Source organism: Biomphalaria glabrata, chromosome 17 (assembly GCF_947242115.1).
Source record: "Biomphalaria glabrata chromosome 17, xgBioGlab47.1, whole genome shotgun sequence".
Lineage (NCBI taxonomy): Eukaryota > Metazoa > Mollusca > Gastropoda > Planorbidae > Biomphalaria > Biomphalaria glabrata.
This window is the reverse complement of record NC_074727.1, coordinates 23,263,862-23,282,904: the sequence shown is the minus strand read 5'-3', so window position 1 is coordinate 23,282,904 and position 19,043 is coordinate 23,263,862. Positions and strand designations below refer to the sequence as shown.

At 32.9% G+C, this 19,043-nt stretch overlaps 2 protein-coding genes across 2 annotated transcripts; one reads left to right on the top strand and one right to left on the bottom strand.

The window, feature by feature from the left end:
* Positions 1-1,166: 1,166 nt before the first annotated feature.
* Positions 1,167-6,156, top strand: LOC106079378 (39S ribosomal protein L53, mitochondrial-like). Its single transcript, XM_013240536.2, has 3 exons — positions 1,167-1,327; positions 4,154-4,266; positions 5,541-6,156. Exons 1-3 carry the CDS (start codon positions 1,212-1,214, stop codon positions 5,702-5,704), a joined length of 393 nt encoding a protein of 130 aa, XP_013095990.1. The 5' UTR covers positions 1,167-1,211; the 3' UTR covers positions 5,705-6,156.
* Positions 6,157-6,248: 92 nt separating this feature from the next.
* LOC106079370 (endochitinase-like) lies at positions 6,249-17,649 on the bottom strand. The gene is made up of 11 exons (XM_013240529.2): positions 17,577-17,649; positions 16,153-16,339; positions 14,886-14,979; positions 14,251-14,375; positions 13,558-13,687; positions 12,335-12,520; positions 11,836-11,958; positions 11,224-11,361; positions 10,077-10,515; positions 9,377-9,631; positions 6,249-8,657 (listed from the first exon to the last, which is right to left on the bottom strand). Exons 1-11 carry the CDS (start codon positions 17,647-17,649, stop codon positions 8,437-8,439), a joined length of 1,971 nt encoding a protein of 656 aa, XP_013095983.2. The 3' UTR covers positions 6,249-8,436.
* Positions 17,650-19,043: the final 1,394 nt, after the last annotated feature.

The following is a 19,043-nucleotide window of genomic DNA, read 5'->3' as shown; positions in this document are numbered from 1 at the left end:
CAACCTCAAAGTTGTGTGCATGAAAGATGTCAGAGTCGGCCTCCACCCATCCAGTCATCGACCTGAGCTGCTTGCCTCCATCCATTTGAATCTTTAATCTGCTAACGGCTCGCTCATATAGGCAGAAGGGTTATATAGGGCATCGTGTTGTACAAACTGTAAGCCTACTACAGATCAGCCGTCTGCTTAGGCTTGCTTGAGACGTTTGTGAAGCTTAACTCTGAGTCAAGAGATAATATTAAAAATATAAAAACTTCAATTTCCTTTCAAACGTCAAGCCAGATGTCTCTATTTCAATAAAAAATCCGATTTTTTATAACTCATATATGTGTGACTAAACCAGTCTCGAGTCACCAATTTTATTTTTATGAAACGCATAGATTCTATGAGTCAACTATACAAAATGTATTGCTGAAAGGGTGAACAATTTTATAGAAAAATAACATAGACGTTTATTTGAATCATGTGAGCCATTTAAAAAAAAATCAAGCGTATAGGTATATCAAGTCACTCCGTCTGTCTGGTAAAAATCTTATACACGTACACTTTCAATTCTCTGATCAAATTGAAATTTGAACAGTTATTCATTGTCGGAATTGTTGATGACAGCACGCGAATTAATAAAAAAATAACTAATTAAAAATGTAAAAGTCTTGATTAATAGTAAACATAATACCACAACGAAATACATCTTTTAATTCTCTTTTATCTAGCTACATCTAGCAGTAGACAAGCTTTGCAATATTAGATAACGCGTCCTCTGTTTGGTACCCCTCAACTTATGTAAAAATAAAGAACAGCATGCTAGATGTAGGCCTATACTAGATAGCATGTATAACATAAAATAATAATACATAACACACTGAAGCATAATTTACAAATACAAAAGCAAAACCTAATAAAATAGAAAGACACAACGATAAAGGCAAACTTCTCATTTCACATCCCATATGCTATCACAAACTTGTGCAAGTGCTCCATCTTCTCTAGTGCTATCAGATAAGAGAATGTTATGGAACGGATTTCTTGAATCAGCCAGAAAATCAGCAACTTGGCAGATTTTAAATTACTGATTAATATGCATGACAAGATAAACACACGGATACGAGTAGGACGTAATTATCCTATCGTTTGAAGTAACGTCTGAAATTTCTTTCGGTACAATTAAACATGATAGTTGGCAGGGTTTACAACCATATAATAATCTAATCATGGCGTTCGCTATAAGAAAAGCCACAACATACCTCATCAAAAGAATGCATCTTCGCCCCGTGAGAAGAGTAAAATTTACTTTCGATCCTTATATGAAAAACGCAGTCTCTATAAGGTGTTTTTTTTTTAAACTAATTTAAAATACTAAGGTTTAGCTCATCTAGATCTAGTTTTAATTTTAATGTTATTGGCACAGCAGGGACGAGTCTTGAGTGACACCGCCAACTTTCACTTTCAACTTTGACTTTGTAAATCATAAATTGTTGAGTTAAGAAGGCTTACTAAAGTAGAGCTAGCCTCTCTCTCTATATATATATAGACTATTTAGAATTTTAGATCTATACTATAGATCTTCTTACTGACTTGCACTTACTTACATTATAATTATTATTGGAATATGCATCATCTGCCTCTCTTTTACTACTTTTTTTTTTTTTAGGGATCCCCCACTCAGTCACTCATTTAGAGTCATTTACAACCCAAGAAAACATAAATATAAACTAGAAAAAATACAAAATAGAGCAGTGAGATTTTTAACAAATAAATATTCCAATTTGATAAGAGTATTAGAGTAACACCATTAATAAAATTACTAAGCTTAGTTTTTTAGAGACACTTCAGGCAGAAGAATAAAAAGTAAAGTAGCTATTATATAATTTTTATACATTTGAACTATGAAACACTTAACCATAATTTACAAATAGAAAAGTTCAAAAGCCTAATAAAATACCCAGAAGACACAAAGATAGAGGCACATTTATACCATATATCTATCTATGCTATTCAGGGCCAGGGGTCTTTGACAACTAATAATCCAACAAGGCTTACAAAGGGTCTATGAGAGTGAAAAAATTAATTGGGGGTCTGTGAGATCTCTAAATCTAAACAGGGGCACTGCAGCTTTTATTTTACTTGTAGATTAGATTCAAGACTAGATCTAAATTCAAGATTGGCTCGATACATATATTTTTGCCAGTTTTAATGTTGTAAAAATTAACTCCATTATTTTAATGTTATTAATAATTAAGGTGTTTCTCTGACAATTTTCAAGCATCTTTAAAAATGTGTGGGTCAATTTCTAGTCATGCTAATGTAAAATTATCTCACTGGTCGCTTGGTATGAGCTTCAGACTGCCATCATGATGGCCGCAAGGGTGAACTCAGTCCACTGCTATTCCCTGCCATCATGCAGGAGGACTGAACTAGGACATAATAATCATCTAGTCAAGACCGACCAGTGTTTTGCAAACCAGGGGTTTTACCCCATTCTTCATTGCATTGATATGAGTTAACATGAAAGATTTTTTTGTTCCAGGACAAAAATCTGTTTCTTTGGATTGTAATTAATTTATAAATCAATATTTCAGTATTAATGAAGTAAAAATGACATTATTCAATTTAGTGACATCATTTCATCTTCTAAATAGGACCTTTTCATGCTGTTTTTATGAGCTGTGTCTGCAACAAAAAAAGATTGAAAATATTCTCATTCTTTTGAGAAAGTGCCCAATACAAATCTTGTCTAACCATTTTTCTTAACTCAGTAGCGCCTATTACGGTTGGATGCATTATTTACTGTATTTCCCTAATGCGGTAGGATGCTTAAGGATGCTAGCAGCAGTTTTTAAAACTTTTATGTAAGAAGAGCTCATCATATTTCTTTCAGAATTACAAGTCAAGCATGGTTACTCTTTTTTAGTTAAAGTTGGTTGTGTATAGCTTTAAGTTGTTTTTTTTTAATTATTTCTTTGTATAAAATTATTTTTTTTTGTTCTATTAAAAATTTGTGTTAGAATGTTTTTCAGAGTTCTCTCTCTTTGGTTAGGAAACAGAGGGTTGTTTTGTTTTTAAAACAGAAATAGGTGCTATTGGGTTAAGGGTTAGGCAGAACATCAAATTTCTTCTTTGTGACATCTTTTTTTCTGTTGAAGCTTTTGCATGAACAAAATAGGCCCACTTATTATGCTGAATTTATGACGATTAACCCATTACAAACAATCCTGCTTTACAGCTTCAACTATCACTCACACTTCTTTATCTGAATCCCCCCCCCCCCCCCCCCCCCCCCCGCACCCAATCATAATGATAAGGATTGTCCTTGAGTCTGAAGATTAATGTGGATGCAGAATTTCCAGTGAGTAAGAAGCTCCAGCTGCAACCTACATACTTTGCCATATCCAGCGCAGGCATAACCCATGTCCATCAGTGGTCAATTTAGATTTTATTTTTGCCGCCTACGTCTGTCCTTGTCAGTTGATTTTCTTTTGGCCTCAAATTTGTATCCAGTGGCCTTTGTAAGTGATCTCCAGCTGTCTCGTTCCGAAGCTGCCTGCAGCCAGGTGCTCTCAAAATGTCAGTTAAATTAAGTTGTCATTAAAGCTGGTCTTTAAAGCATTTCCAAGGGGCATCTCTGTTACGTCGACCACCTTTCAGCTCACCAAAAAGGACTGATTTTGGCATATGTACATTCCCTGATAATAATATGACTAATTTTAGCTGTGCTCTTCTTACTAGGATAAAATAGTGTGTTGTAGATGCCCAGCGAATGAATTTCTGATTCTCAGAATGAAGATAAACCTTAAGTCAAGGGCTATGCTAGTGAACCCTAATAGAGATTACATAATTTTTGCAGACCCCTTATCTGGCTATGGGTGGTGTGCATATATATTTTTTGGACTGGGGAGCATCACTAGTAAAAGTTTGTGACACGCTGGTCTATACCCATTGATCAGTTTGTATTTTTAATTGAAAGGCTCTTGGTTGTTGTGCTAGCCACACAGTTCCTTTGTTAACCATTACCCACTAAAGCAAAGTAAACTTCACATTATCTTCTTCTTAGATTGGCAGGACTCAAAAGGAAACTTTTACTTATCTTTCCTTATACCTCAAATTCATATGATTTAAAATGCAATTGAACTTTTTTGTTTTGTTCTGTCAACAGAGATGTGGCTTCAACTCTACACATGCCTGATATTTTAGAAACAAATCAAGGAACGTTACTTAAATTTGACATCAAATCAGATCGTTCAGAGCCACAGATGGATGTTGAATTCAGTAAGCTTTCCTTTTGTTATAATTGTATGGATAAGTTTCACAATGTTGCCTTTATTAAATAGACCATAGTTTTCTGTAGTGTTCATTACAAGAGATAAGTAGGGGAATTAAGCACAATAACAAATGTAGGTTGGTAAAAAAAAATAATTGAAGTACCTTATTGTCTATTACTTTCCTATTTCTAATTGCTTTTCTGTTCTGTCATATATTACCAATAAATATGCATGATCTGTGGGCCTGGACTTACAGTTCCAGGTCTACCTATCCTATAATGTAAACATGGTACATTAAAGTCATAAATGTGTATACACAAAAAAGCTGTCCACATACTTCTCACTGAACTTATCACTGAGATTTTTAGCCTTGAGCATAATAATTTCTTGTTAATACTCTCAGCATTACACATTCTGACTAAAGCTGGGCTTGAAATGTTGTAGTCACATTATAAATGCTCATTTATGTCCTTAAGAAGAATGCTACATATTTATATTTTTATGCATGATTTTGTTCAAACATATTGTTTATGTAAAGAATAATAATTGAGGCATGGTGGATGAGCAGTAAAGGGCTTGGCTTCCGAACCGAGGGTCCCGGGTTCGAATCTTGGTGAAGACAGGGAGTTATAATTTCAGGATCTTTGGGCGCCTCTGAACCCACCCAGCTCTAATGGGTACCTGACATTAGTTGGGGAAAAGTATAGGCGCTTGGTTGTTTTGCTGGCCATATGACACCCTTGTTAGCCGTAGGCCACAGAAACAGATGACCTTTATATCATCTGCCCTATAGACCACAAGGTCTGAAAGAGGAACTTTATTTTCTTTTTGTAAAGAACAATAATTATTTTCGTCCATTAGATTTGAGATAGTATAGTATAGGGAAAATCAATGCTTTTTATAAAAAGATTTGTGTTTTATAAATTATCTTCAGAACCTCTTGTGACAAAACACTAAGTACCCCATCCTGACACCTTTTATTTTTGCTGACTATTATATTCAATAAAAAATTTTCATTGCTGCGAAAAAGCCATTCAATGCTAAATGAGTTTGAACCCTACTAATAGAGATGATTTTTACTTAGCATTTGACACTAACCGGCCATTATAAATAAATGATATTTGTAGGACTTAACACATTTGGTAACTATTAATTGTTCATAATTTCCTGAAAATTCCCCAACTTCAGAGTTATAAGCACTTTATCACTCAACTACCACATCCAAATGTTGATGAAGATTTTTGTTTTTCAAGTATTGATTTATAAATTGTTATTTCTTAGATGATGGTCACAAGTTAATTTTCAAAACTGGTCACCTGACTCAATTAGAAATTTTAGACTACCTCTATGAGTTAGTTGATGAAAAAGATCCCAAGAAATCAGAAGGTCCTGAAATTGCCACAAAGAGTTCCAAGATAGGGAAAATGAAAGGCAAAAAGAAATAGTTGTTTTCATATTCTCATTGAAAATGTGAAGTTGTATTTGTGTATGTGTGTGTGTGGTAAGTGCACCAGTATTGAGCTGAAAGCAATCATGTTGGCATTAGAAGAAAAATTGTTGGTAATTATCTGCCCATAAATATAAACAAATGTTTCTTTATTTTGTTTTGAGACAGATCCTGTAATGTAGGAAAGAGATTTTAAGCTTAGTATTATCCTATGCTATTGTTTGTTGAAACTTAAAAGAAAACATTAAAAAAAAAAAAAAGACTCTTTTCTGTTGAAAGAATTGTAATCTGTATGATCATTTAAAAAAAAAAAAGAACTTTAGTTAATGCTTACATAGTACAATTCTTGTTTTATGTGATGCATTTAGTCAACAAGTTTTTTGTATGCATTACATTTTTTGTATTTTTACTGTGATCATAAATATATTTAATTAAAAGAATTTTAAAATACTTGACTGATTTTTCTGAGCAGTCTTTTCAACTATTTGATGTAAATCATTCAAATATTTTATTTAGATCTTTCTCCCCTAACTTATCAAAGTATCTTAAAGCTGAAGATGAATAAAACAAGAGAAGTTTCAATTTTTTTAATTGAAATATTTACATATATACATAACAAAAAAAATTATAGTATTTTACAATGTGTTCAAACAAACTTTTATGTTTTCAAGTATAATACAACCCATTCAACAAACAGCTGCACATAACCCTATGTACAACAAAAATTAAACTTTTTAAAAAATATTATAAATTAACTAATAAAATCAATCTTGCATATCAAATGTTTGCAATTGCTTTAAAAAAAAAATACTATTGAATTAAAAAAAAAAGGTTTTTAAGAAATAGGTTACAAATTGTATACTGTTTAACTCTAGTCAATGAAACCTAAGAACATTACAGTTTTTTTTTGTTTTCCAAAAATGCTTTTAACACAAAACATATTAATTGTAAATTGTAGCAAGCTGTTGACATGTTTAATTACAGTGAATAAATGATTGATAAATCCACATTTATTTTGCTTGCAAATTCAAAAAGAAGAGTTAAAGGTTGCTTTTTTCTGAAAACTTTGCATAATAGGAGAATTCCTTCAACTATTATGTTACTTAAAATATCTTTGAATAAATATAATGACTAATTACTAATTTTTTTACTCGCTTAAAATATAGAACTTTTTTTATTCTAGGAATACTTGTATTATTATCCATTTAAAAAGCAATATAAATATCAATATAAAAATTTTTCTACTTTTGATGCCAAATTAGTTATTTTTATTGCCAAGAACACAGCTTATATAACGACTACTTGATCATGTTATAAACTAGCTTAGATAACATTCAAGTGACACAAAATCTCGACTACCTGGTACTTAATTTTAGAATATGTGAACCATCAGTCGATAGATATAAAAGCAGAAAATAAACTAGCATTGGATTCAATCACTTCATTTGTACATCATCATTTGAAACACATTTTCACAGAAAACATTTGTATCTTCATGAAAATTTGCTGACCAGCAGTAAACTTTGCTCATGTTATATAATACTCTTGTTTGCATTGACAACAGACATCTACACTATACATTGTGACACAGCCTTGTGCATTGAGAGCTTCATATATAGCATAGAATATACAGAGAACAAGCACATTTACATTATGAGATTTTCTACTGAGTATTCAGTAGAGACTATGAAATGCTCTTTTATATACACTGGAGAGGGATTTGCTTGATTATATACATTTATTAATGAGTAAAAGTACACTTGGCAGAGTGTGATGTACACTTTTATATACACTTGATAGGAGTATGATATGCATGTTTACATCAAGAATAATGCCAGTCTTAAAAACTAAAACCCTATAATACATATTTCCACTACACACAGAACTTTTTTTTCAGTCAGACAAGGAAATCATTAACTTAAAAAAGCAAAAATACCATACTCCATTTTTTTTCTTTTGCATTTTACATGTAGCCTTTATAAATACAAATCTGTTTCTAATATATACATAAATTAAAATAAGACAAAACATAGATTTCTGGCCATTCGACATCACACACAGTATTGTAAATATGACTTGAGGTTAGAAACAAAGGTTTTATGCTTGCCAACAAGATATCAAGGCAAGCTAAGCAAAATGGAGAGAAAAAAAAAGGTCTTGTGCAAGATGATTTTAGCTACCACTTTGGCTGTACATATACACACATCTTTTTAAACACAGTAGCTATTTACAAATATATATATATATACATATCTTTGTACAAGTAATGCATAGTTATTACTCATTGAGAACAAGACCAAATTAGCTTCCCATGTTAATTTAAAAAAAAAAAATTACTTCACTCCTACCAATTAAGCTGTAAAAACAAAAATAATTATAAAAAAAATCTTTTTATAAAGTTATATGAAATTCTTGGAGCAATTTTTTTAAAGCATTAAATATAATAAAATCAGTATTGTCTCAGTGGGTAATAATAAAATATGATGGCTTGTGTTCCATTACTGGAAAAACAAATGTGATCATCAAATGAACAATAAAATGTATACATATTGCACAATGTTTTTTTTTATATAACATAATATGCTGATGCTGAGAAGCTCCCTTAAGTTTTGTACAAATCTTTAAGCTGAAAACTTTCAAAGCATCAAGCTGCATCACACTCAAGGATCCCCATTCTGATATATTAATGAAAGGCACCTGATTAATGGTAACAACTTGGTCTTTCCAAATTTAGACATCAATATTTTCAATGCACCTCACATTTGAGGCATAATTACAAATCTTGAGATTGCGGTCAAACCGTGTACCAGTGGGGCAAGCCATTACATGCGGGGGGAAGTTCATCCAGTTACCCCCCAGGCATATAATAAAGTGGTCGCAGGATCTAGGGTCAGCAAAAGTACCCAAACCAAGTGAGCGGCAATCAATAGGCAGACTTCCTTTTTCTCCAACTGCAAAACAAAATTTAAACAAAATTATCTTACAATTTTTTTTTTACATCTGATTTACAAAAATAATTTAGGATAAAGATGCTCACAAACAAACAAAAATACTTATTAAAAGCCAAAATTAAAAAACAAAATATATACTTGAGGAAAAAAAACTACTTTGATATAGAAATGGAGCCTTATTGAATTAAAAAAATCTTCCCATGGATACAATATGTCTTAAAATGTGATTCAGTCAGGATGATGTGGATATATGGTTAGTGAAATTAAGTCTAGTCCTAATATGCAAAAAAACAACAACATACACACACACAAAATTAGCAAAATATAAAAAAATACTAAAAAAAAAAACAAAGCTTATATAATGGGAAGAAATCCATGTTTAAATCCATATCTCTCAATACTGTAAGGTTTATTTGCCTTTACAATATCATAGAAAATTAAATTAATTAATTACCACTATTTAATTAAATAACTTGTTTTATTTTTTGTTAGGCACAATGAATAACTGCAAAGTTTCAACTTGATCCGAGAATGGGAAGTGGGAGAAATAACGTGAATAAAGTTTGTACCAGGACAGAGCGAGTTGATAGAGCTTTGTAAAAGAAAAATTACATTTGGTTCATCTTCAGTATCAAACAATGAGAGTGTACTTAACAAACTAAAACATTTGGTTAACACACAAGTATTTTAACAGTAGAAAATTACAATAAGTTACCTACCAACACTATGAAAAGGTTCAATTATGTTCTTAGAATCTGATGTCGTTTTGGCTTCAGATGTTGGTTTAGGGGTGGGTTCTCTCTGCAAGCCAAGCCCTGGACGACCAGTGGCTCTAGCATTTAAAGCATCAGCATCACTGACAGCCCTCAAGTTGTCTGGCCTATCTGACCACCAGGATGTTGTTTTCCAAGACTTAACCTCATGCACTTCATAGGAAGGAAACTTGTGTGCCATCTTTGGAATAGGTGTAGTATCTATTGGGAAAAAAATATAATGATATTTATTTATCCTACATAAATGACATTGTGTAAAAAATTTAGTTCAAACCAGTAAAAAGATTATTGTGACATATGTTAGCAAATATTTTTATTTAAAAAAAATATGATAAAGATGTTGTTTTGTAATAAATATATTTTCTTAAAAACTGAAAGACTAGCAGTGAGCTTAAAGGTACTTATTAAAATGTAAGAGTGACTTGTTTTATTCTCCAAAGGCTAAAAAGGTTCATATGGAAAATAGAATGATGAACAAAGAACACAAATTTATGATGGTGTGAAGGAGCATAAAACCATTGCAAGTCACACAAAGTCTCTTATTTCCCTTCACCAAAAATAATTACTTTGACATTTATCTTATTTACATGATTTACAAATATGATTTATTCTTGTAAGGATATAGCACAATGTAGGGAAAAGTTACCTGAATCAATTTTCAATGGACGGCTCCGGATGACATATTTTTTCCACAGAAACTTTGGTGTTGACATTCTTACACTTGTCTTTTCAGAAATTTTCTCCTCAGCCTTAGGCTCCTGAGTTTTTACTTTGTATTTCAAAATTTCACTGCTCCACCAACGGTTGTGAGAGCCTTTCACACTTGAGGCGGAAGAGGCAGAGGCAGATGATGACAAGGCCTCAGTTGCTTTGAAAGTGGGAAGAGCGGCAGAAGAGGAACTTTTCTTTCTGGAGTCAGAAATGAACTTGCCTTTAATTTTCTTAAACTGGAGTAGGAATGTGGATTCTGAAGAATCTTGATTGGAGCTCTCTTTGCTATCAGTAACAGTTGTGACTGGCCTCTCTGCTGTCACTTCTTGTCTAGGCCTGTAATGATTGGCTGCTTCCCTTGCTGCTGGTTGGTTCTTTGTAAAGGAAACAAATATGTCATCATGAAGAATTTTTTATATTTTCAAACACAGTGTAAAGCATGATTTCAATTATTCATTCATTGTTCCTAATGTATGTAAAAACAAATCTGACATTACATTTTCCAGTTTCTTGAGGTGTAAGTTACATATCAGAATTTTTTTGATCAGATAAAAGATGGCATTACATTTTCTTATTTAAAATACTATTTTAAATACTTTCAATCATGGACATCAACCAAATCATTTTCAATTTTTAAAGAAAGTAGTCTTTTTTTTTTTTTGGTCTGATTATGGGCCATCTATGGAATAATTCCTTTCACTATTTGCTTGTATATAAGTATTATAAGGCATGGCTCAAGGGCTATCTCAAATTTAGACCATAACAAGCTAGTAAAGTATTGCTAGCGGATGAAGTAATTCCTTTTTACCTTAATTTAAAGAAGAAGGATATCTTAAATCTTATCTTATAAAATACAGACTTTACTTCAAAAAAAAAGAAGATGATTACATCCCTTGAGTCATGCATTGTAATCTATGATTTAAACACTGCTAAGTTAATGGTTTTCCTGGCTGACTCAGGCAACCCATTCCATGCTCTAATAGTACTAGGGATGCAGAATTTCTGGCACTATTCTGTGATCTCCCTTGCCCCATCCTAAAATAATGGAGAACAACAAAATGAATGAAATAATTAGAACTTACAGGTGCTCTGTCACCAATAATCTCTACAATTGTAGACAAGAGTGGATACTGGCCTTGACCACATACATCACCAAAATCATCCATCTCCACTGACCATACAAAAGCTCCTGCCAAGTCCCGATTCAGGATGTTATTGGCCTTAAAAATAAATCAAAATTTAAAATAAGCTAGAGACAATAAGTAAATATACAGAGACTACTAATAAACTACTGTAAAAATATTTACGCAGTGGGAAGTACAAGTAGATATCTATATCTTCGTGCATGCCATTCATTTCTTTTTAATACTATTTATAGACTTAGTTAAAGAAACACCACAATCCATTTAAACACTTATCAAGCTGAAAGCAGCTGAAAGTTTCATTACCAAATATCTATGAGACATAAAAGCTGTTATGTAAATATCTTCATCTCATTAACAGAATGTTGATGCTAAAAGATATTTTAAAACCTTTTTTTTATGAAAGATATTGATTTGTTAAATATCACTTTTCAACTGAATTACATAGATTATACCCCTTTACTGAGATGAATGGATTGGTTAAGCAACTTTTTTGCTTGACTCGATTGGTGATACTGCTATTTCTAGTTTTAAAATTTCTTTGAAACTCACCTTTAAAGCTATACTCTTTTTATCTTCATAGCCTGCCCACTGGTCACCACCATAAGCAAAAGGGACTTGTTGATCTTCAATCCATTCTGATTTCCAAGCTTGGCTTTTCAGATTAAGACAAATCTAAAAGTAAAAAAAAAAAATTGTGCAAATGATTAATTAGGTAATTAATATAGTAAAATAAAGTATCCCTTTCAGACCTAGCAACCTATAAGGCAGATGATGTAATGGTCATCTAATACAATGAGCGACAATTAACAAGGTTGTCATGTGGTTAGCACAACGACCAACCGCCTTTACTTTCCCCAACTAATGCCATATAGCTATAAAAAATCCCAGAAGTCTTCACAGAGATTCAAACCTGAGAACCCCTCAGTTCAGATGCAAAGCACTTTACAACACAGTTACCAGAGAGAGGTCTGTATACATTTCCAGGCAGCTAAGGACTAGCATGTAATGGACCTATTACATTATTATGATATAGAACAGCAGTTCTTACCTCATAATAAGACAGTATGCCCATCTCTCTGGTGTAATCTCCCATTCTTCCAGCACCAGCAGAAGGAGCATGAATTCCATGTTTTGACTGGTCAACTAAGGTGAAGGTCATACCATAAGTTGGCAGGCCAACAATCAACTTGTCTTTTGAAATACCAACATTCAACCAGTAATCAATAGACCATTCCTGCAATAGTAGGAAAATATAAATATATTTCAAAATTGCTTTTGCAAAATGTTTTATATGCCTTGGATGCTCCTTCAGAGTTGAAGATAAAACTACTTCCTAGTCCTAACCTCCTGCAGGACGATGGGGAATAGCAATGGGTAGGGTATGAACCTGGGACCATCAGGACACAGTGCGATCAGGCATCTTTAATGATATAGCATGCTCTGTGCACTATGGATATCTGGGAATCTGGGAGAAGGTTTGCTTACTGCCTTTCAGGATTTAAACTCTAGCTCGTTTGATAGGCAGCAAAGAAGTTTATGCTAATAAGCCACACACACCACCATTACTTATTGTTATTGATGTTAACGTCATCTGTTTCTATGTAAAGTTTCCCTTTCAGACCTTGCAATCTATGGGGCAGATGTTGTTAACGTCATCTGTTATGGCCAATGGTTAACGAGCAGTATGTCATGTGGTGAGCACAATGCCAACCGCCTTTACGTTCCCCATCTTAGTCAGGTACCCATAAGAGTTTGGTGGAATCACAGGTGCCCCAAATATCCCAAAATTCAGAATCCCAGTCTTCACAGAGATTCAAACCCAGGACCCCAGGGGTTCGGAAGCCAAGCGCTTAACCACTTAGCCACCACTCCAAACTTTTGCAATTTGATCACCTTCTATTTTAAACTGGGACAAAGAGTTTTCCCAAGAGAAATGTTGAACGTACAAAATAAAGACTAGATACTCTACCTATCAAATAAAATTAGAGATGCTGAAGTTTATCTAAAATACATAACAGCTGATTATTCTGGACAGTTTACCTTAAAAGTGTAAAAGAATGTATACCGGTACTTAAGTAAAATATCATCAAGTTCAAGAGCTGATATTCCAAGGGAATTAGATGAATCACAATTGAAAGATCTAGATATAGTGAGTTCAATGCAATGATGTGAATCAGTCTTACTACAATACAATTTATGAGAATGGTTGAAAAAAAAAGAGAAATAGAAATGTGCCTAGGGACTGAAATAAGCCAAGATGACATATCCAACCTGATAAAGTTGAGCTTTTTCTCCATTCTTTGGGTCATTCTTATGAGGGTAGAGTCCACTGTGGTGTCCAGTTACTTTCTCCCACTGTCCATGGTAATTGTAACTCATCAAAAGCATATAATCTATGTAACTGTTAAAAATAAGACATTTTTATTAAAACAAATAATAAAATTTGCAACATTTTGAGTTACAAAAATAATTCAATGAATTTTATAATTTTATAAATATTTTTAAAAATTCATTAAATATGTATATGTTGAAAGAATATAGTTTGAAATCTTGCCCAATAAAAAGAAACTTTAACTTAGTCTGTACTCTTAGAATAACTTTTTTGGTGTGCTTTTACTTTTTTTTTCTTTCCATTTTTTGAATGTTCCTTCAGAAATGAAGATTATTACATCCTATCCCAAACCTCCTACAAGACACCAGGGGATGGCGGAGGGCAGGGTTCAAATTCGGGACCTTCAAAATGACAGACTCGAGCATTACAAATGACTTGATGATCACTAAGGTTGTAACGTATTAAAGTATTCACTTTTTGTCTCTTTTTTCACTTATATACCAAATTACAAGAACAAAAGATATAAACACATTTATTATCTTAAACCTGTCTCCAAGAAAAAGTAGATCTATTTCATTTTTATTCAAACTTTAGTGTATTTTTCTAAAAAAAAACAACAAACCCAAACTTACTGTATGATTTTACTGGGTTCATAGCTCTGATCAATGTAGTAGGTACCAGATGCTGCAGCCAAAGTAAGAAGCAACTTTTCTTTACCACTGATTTCAGCTTCCTTTGCAAATGCTTCAAAGAGACCCTTGAATAAAAAATGACATTAAAAAGTTCATTTCTAGAGACACAATCTGAAGAAATCTAGTGCAGCATACGAGGCAGAGAAGGGAGATAAAGTTTTTGTCAAAATTATTGTCAACAATAAACATATAGGCCTAATATAAAGTATAAAAGTAATTATATAGACAATCTTATGTTTTAGGTTTGAGTTTTTTGGCACATCGGCACACTTTAGGCCATGTCGTGCCCGTAATCCCTAAAAGGTTACTCTCACTTCATATCACAAGGGCTAAATTTTATTTAGTTAAGTTATTAAAAACAATGTCTATTCACAGTTAAAATACCGGTAGTAAAGGTAGTGAAAATTTAATAATTTAGTAAAAATCTTTTGTAAATGTAAGTATTTAAAAAGAAAAGAAAAAAGATTCTTTTTGACACATTTCTGTTTGAACTATTATTTAGTGTTCTGCTAGTTGAATACAATATTCTAAAAACAAAATCCCCATAATTCTAGATTGAAATATTTTTTACATACCTTCATTAATAGAGTAAATCTGTATTTATCTTCTGGAGCGCTCCCTCTGGTAGCTGGAAATTCCCAGTCCATATCAAAGCCATCAAATCCATGCCTGATTGAAAAAGAATAAACCCATCAAAACACTCAACGCAATATATACCAGTTTTTAATTATACAAGCTGTTTAAAATTTAAACTATGAACAATTTAAAAAAATAAATAAAAGAGTTTTAAAGTTATTGACGAAAATCAAAGGAAACAATTAATATGGGGTGGGAGATAAGAATCAAAAGCTATAGATGAAGATCTAATTTACATAGCCTATAAGTAAGTATAAGCCTCCTTTGTCAAAATATTGATCCTTTTTTATTATTAGTTTTAAAAAGAAAAAGTGTGTAAATATTAAACTCATGATAGATTTAAGAAAGCATTAATTAAAGTATGTGTCTTATCCCCCATATATGGTAAAACTGAGCCTGAAACTTAGCCTACTGGCAAATTTTAAGAGTGGGAAACATTATGTCTAGATGTCAAGATGTAGCTCTAGATATCTAGACTAGATATTGCAGATTTTTTTCTAAAAACTTTAATCACTTAAAGAGAACTAAAATTGTCATTTTCTAGATCTACTAAGAACATAGATTGATAGATTAAGGCTCTAGATAGATCTAGATCTATCTAAACTAGTAGTGCATCCTCTCCTTGTCTTAGACAAATTATCACTAATACTTTACAATATATATTTATTAATACAATTACTAATTGTAATACACACAATAATGCGACATATGATATACTATCAATGATAGTATCATATAGATCTAGATTTCTAAATCGTGATCTAGAATATATCATATGTAACTTATTATTAATATTATATTTATATATATAGACAATATAGATCTAGTAATTAGTAGGCTATACCGCCTATAGTTCACTGCCTGGGCCGGCCTACTTATAATTATATTATATACTAGTATAGTATAGGATTACAGCAGCCATGGCCCATATTGAATCATATTCATATCGATCTGGATTATTTATTTTTAAGATAGATCTACATCTAACTTTCTAATCAGTGATAGATGTAAGATTTATAAGTTATATATTAGATCTATATGCAATAAATTAAATTCTTATATCGAGTCACCAATCATTAGCAATAATTTAGAAAAGAGGAGAGACAACTCTCATATGATTAATCGTTTTCACGCTACCCCCCCCCCCCTTTGCCCTTATACGACAAAAACACCATTTAGTCACTAGGCTAGTATCCATTACCATACCTTCTAACATAGCTGACTACGTTTTTGATCCACGTACTTCTTGTGGCTTCATCTTTTATCATTGGAATAAAAGGTTTTGATCCAATCTGCCATCCACCAACAGCTAATAAAATTTTCAGAGCTGGATTCTTTAACTTCAAAGCTAAAGTTCTGGCATACAATCCTGAGAAAAAATGATTAATATGACCTCATTTAAATACTAGTTAAACAAAATGTTACCAGGTGCAAGTTAAACAGAAAGATCAAAAAGTTTAAAGTCCCTGTAAACGTCTTTTGTCAATTTAGTCTAATGCTTTATTCTCATCTGCACATTACAGATACAAGTTTTTTGTTAATCCTAAAATCGGTTACATGTGTTGTTGTTTTTAAAATGAGTAATTAAAAAATATAATAGGCTCAACAGAACTTGCTGAAAATAATATAAAAAATAGCAAATGATTACCGTTTGGCCCTTGATCATTTCTGTTAAAAGGTCTAAGGCCACGGCCGTCAGATGTGATGTCGACAAAGGCGTAGATTATGTGCGTACAGAGAAATGGATTTATATTTTCTGGTAGAAAGTTGCCAACACTTTGGCGTGTTTGTGCGAAAGAGCTGTAGTAGCAAAATATTTTTTTGGCTGAAAAAAAAAATAAAAAAATTAGACTATTACCTATATGTAATACACACTGAACTAGGACTAGGCACTAGGGATACAAACAGGGCCGGATTCACCACAGTGCAAGGCAGTGTAAGACTGCGGCCGCACTGGACCTAACCTTTAAAGGTGTCTTCACTTAAAAAAATATTTTAAACAAAATATGCTTACTATATATATATATATATAGAAATAAGGGATTTGAGAGTTAATTTACAAGTGCTATATTTGTTTTTCACAAATAAAAATAATTTTTAGATTTTTAAATATTAGGGCCTATTAGTTCACTTTTATTGAAGCATGAAGAGAGTAATGACCTCCAGACGGCAGAAAGGTCATTGCTAGGATAGCAAACGTAATCATCTTCTGTTTTGAAGTAACGTCTCTATTTTATTAGATAAGAATTTCTGCCCTGGGCCTCTACTTACAAAAATCCAGCACTGAGACTACAACATGCGTGATTTAAAAAAAAAAATTAAATTCATTGCTAACTGTTAAATAAATTTACTTTTGGACCCTTTAATAACATATTTTTGCTTAACTATATCAGGGGACCGATTACAAGTTTAGTATTTAGCCTTCATGAGGTTCTATTAGTATATTTATCTGAAATGCTATGAAGTCAATTAAAGACCCCCTCCGCTCCCCCCCCCCCAATCTTATTGATAGTAATTGTAAAGAGCTTTCTTTTCCTTATTTTTTTTTTGTGGTAGCAAAACTGTACCACCAGATGTTATCGGATTGAATAATTCAATCTATTTTTGTTGAATCTATTTTGGTTACTTACCTCCTATAGCTGATCCAAAACATGCAATTATTGTCACTAGTGAAAGAGCACGAATATTAATACTTGGCAACATGCTTGGTAAAATCTGGCACAAATGTTTCTGGGCGGGAATATATCTTGCTTTGAATGAAGTACACTAAATCAGCCAAACGCTTTAGAATGTATTTGTCATGTGGGAAATATTTCTGTTGTTTTAAACTTTAAATCTTCAATACTTTATTTCTTTTTAATAACAACCTTAATGTGTGAAATTTAAGCTATAAATCATTATTTGACTTAAAAAGAAAAGAAACAGTTAGATCAATTTTGGCTATCTTTAAGCACTCCCTATGAAAGATAAGTTGAAAGACAGAAACACAATCCTTTGGAATAGAAAATCGTAAGATTCCTTTAGTTTTAGTTATGGGAACACAATGTCTTCAAAATATTTGACTCGTTGATGTAATTCTATGAACGCTCTATAAATCTTGTAACTTGTTGCTTTCGCGAATTTCTAGTTAGATGGAATCACAATTGAGGACATGCGCTTTTATACTGCCTGAGAGCAGACGTCAGAAAGGTCAATGCCAGGATGGCAAACATCCCAAAAATGTGACCATCGAATTGTTGACATTAGCGTTTATTCAGCGCGTGTGTTCGCGTCTGAAGACAAAGAAGATGGATTAGCTATCAACACCAAGCAAGAAAAAAATCTCTTTTTCTGTCGCTCTCACGGCCCTTCTTTCGATGCGCAGACGTGATGAGAATCATCCACGTAGGAAATCGCACATCACTTTGAGGCACGAACACGCATTTGCATTTGAGGTTGGATTAATCGCTATGATTATCACTCTACTGAAGTTAGCTACTGACTTTTTCGCGATGACTTATGAAGAAAGTGTCTATCAAATAATTCGCTTTGCGCTAGACCGTCATTTCATTTCCTCTATTCAAGTCAGAACTTCGTGGATGGCGGAGGAACCTTAACGCTAATCTCAAAAAGTTTTTCTTAGAAATTTATCAGTTGATGTATATCGCCGATGTATATCGCCTTTCTGTCTAGTTTTTGTAACGTTACGCACATGCCGCCAAGTCCAGACTTCACATGCTAGGTTTGACAGTACCTCAGTGTACTGAGTGCCATGGACACGCCAGATACCCTGTACCTGGTTTAGCCGGCCAGTCAAAGCGGTTTCCGGGGTGTGGCCGCTGCGCATGCTACAGCTTCTGGGAGCCACAGGTGAGAGTTGTGTACCGAGTGGGGACCAAGAGTGAGCCAAGCTACCCTCAAAAAGAGGGTACGACTGCCTGTCTACTAGAGGTGCTACCCCTCCTAGATACCCCATACACCCCTGGGAAGAAAATAAAAAAGTAGCCACACAGGAAAAAGTCTAATTGGTTTTGAAAGGAATATCGAGTTTTCGAAAAAGGTCTTCTAAGTCTAGATCTAAATGCTTATCATTGGAATATTATAAAGTGTACCAGATC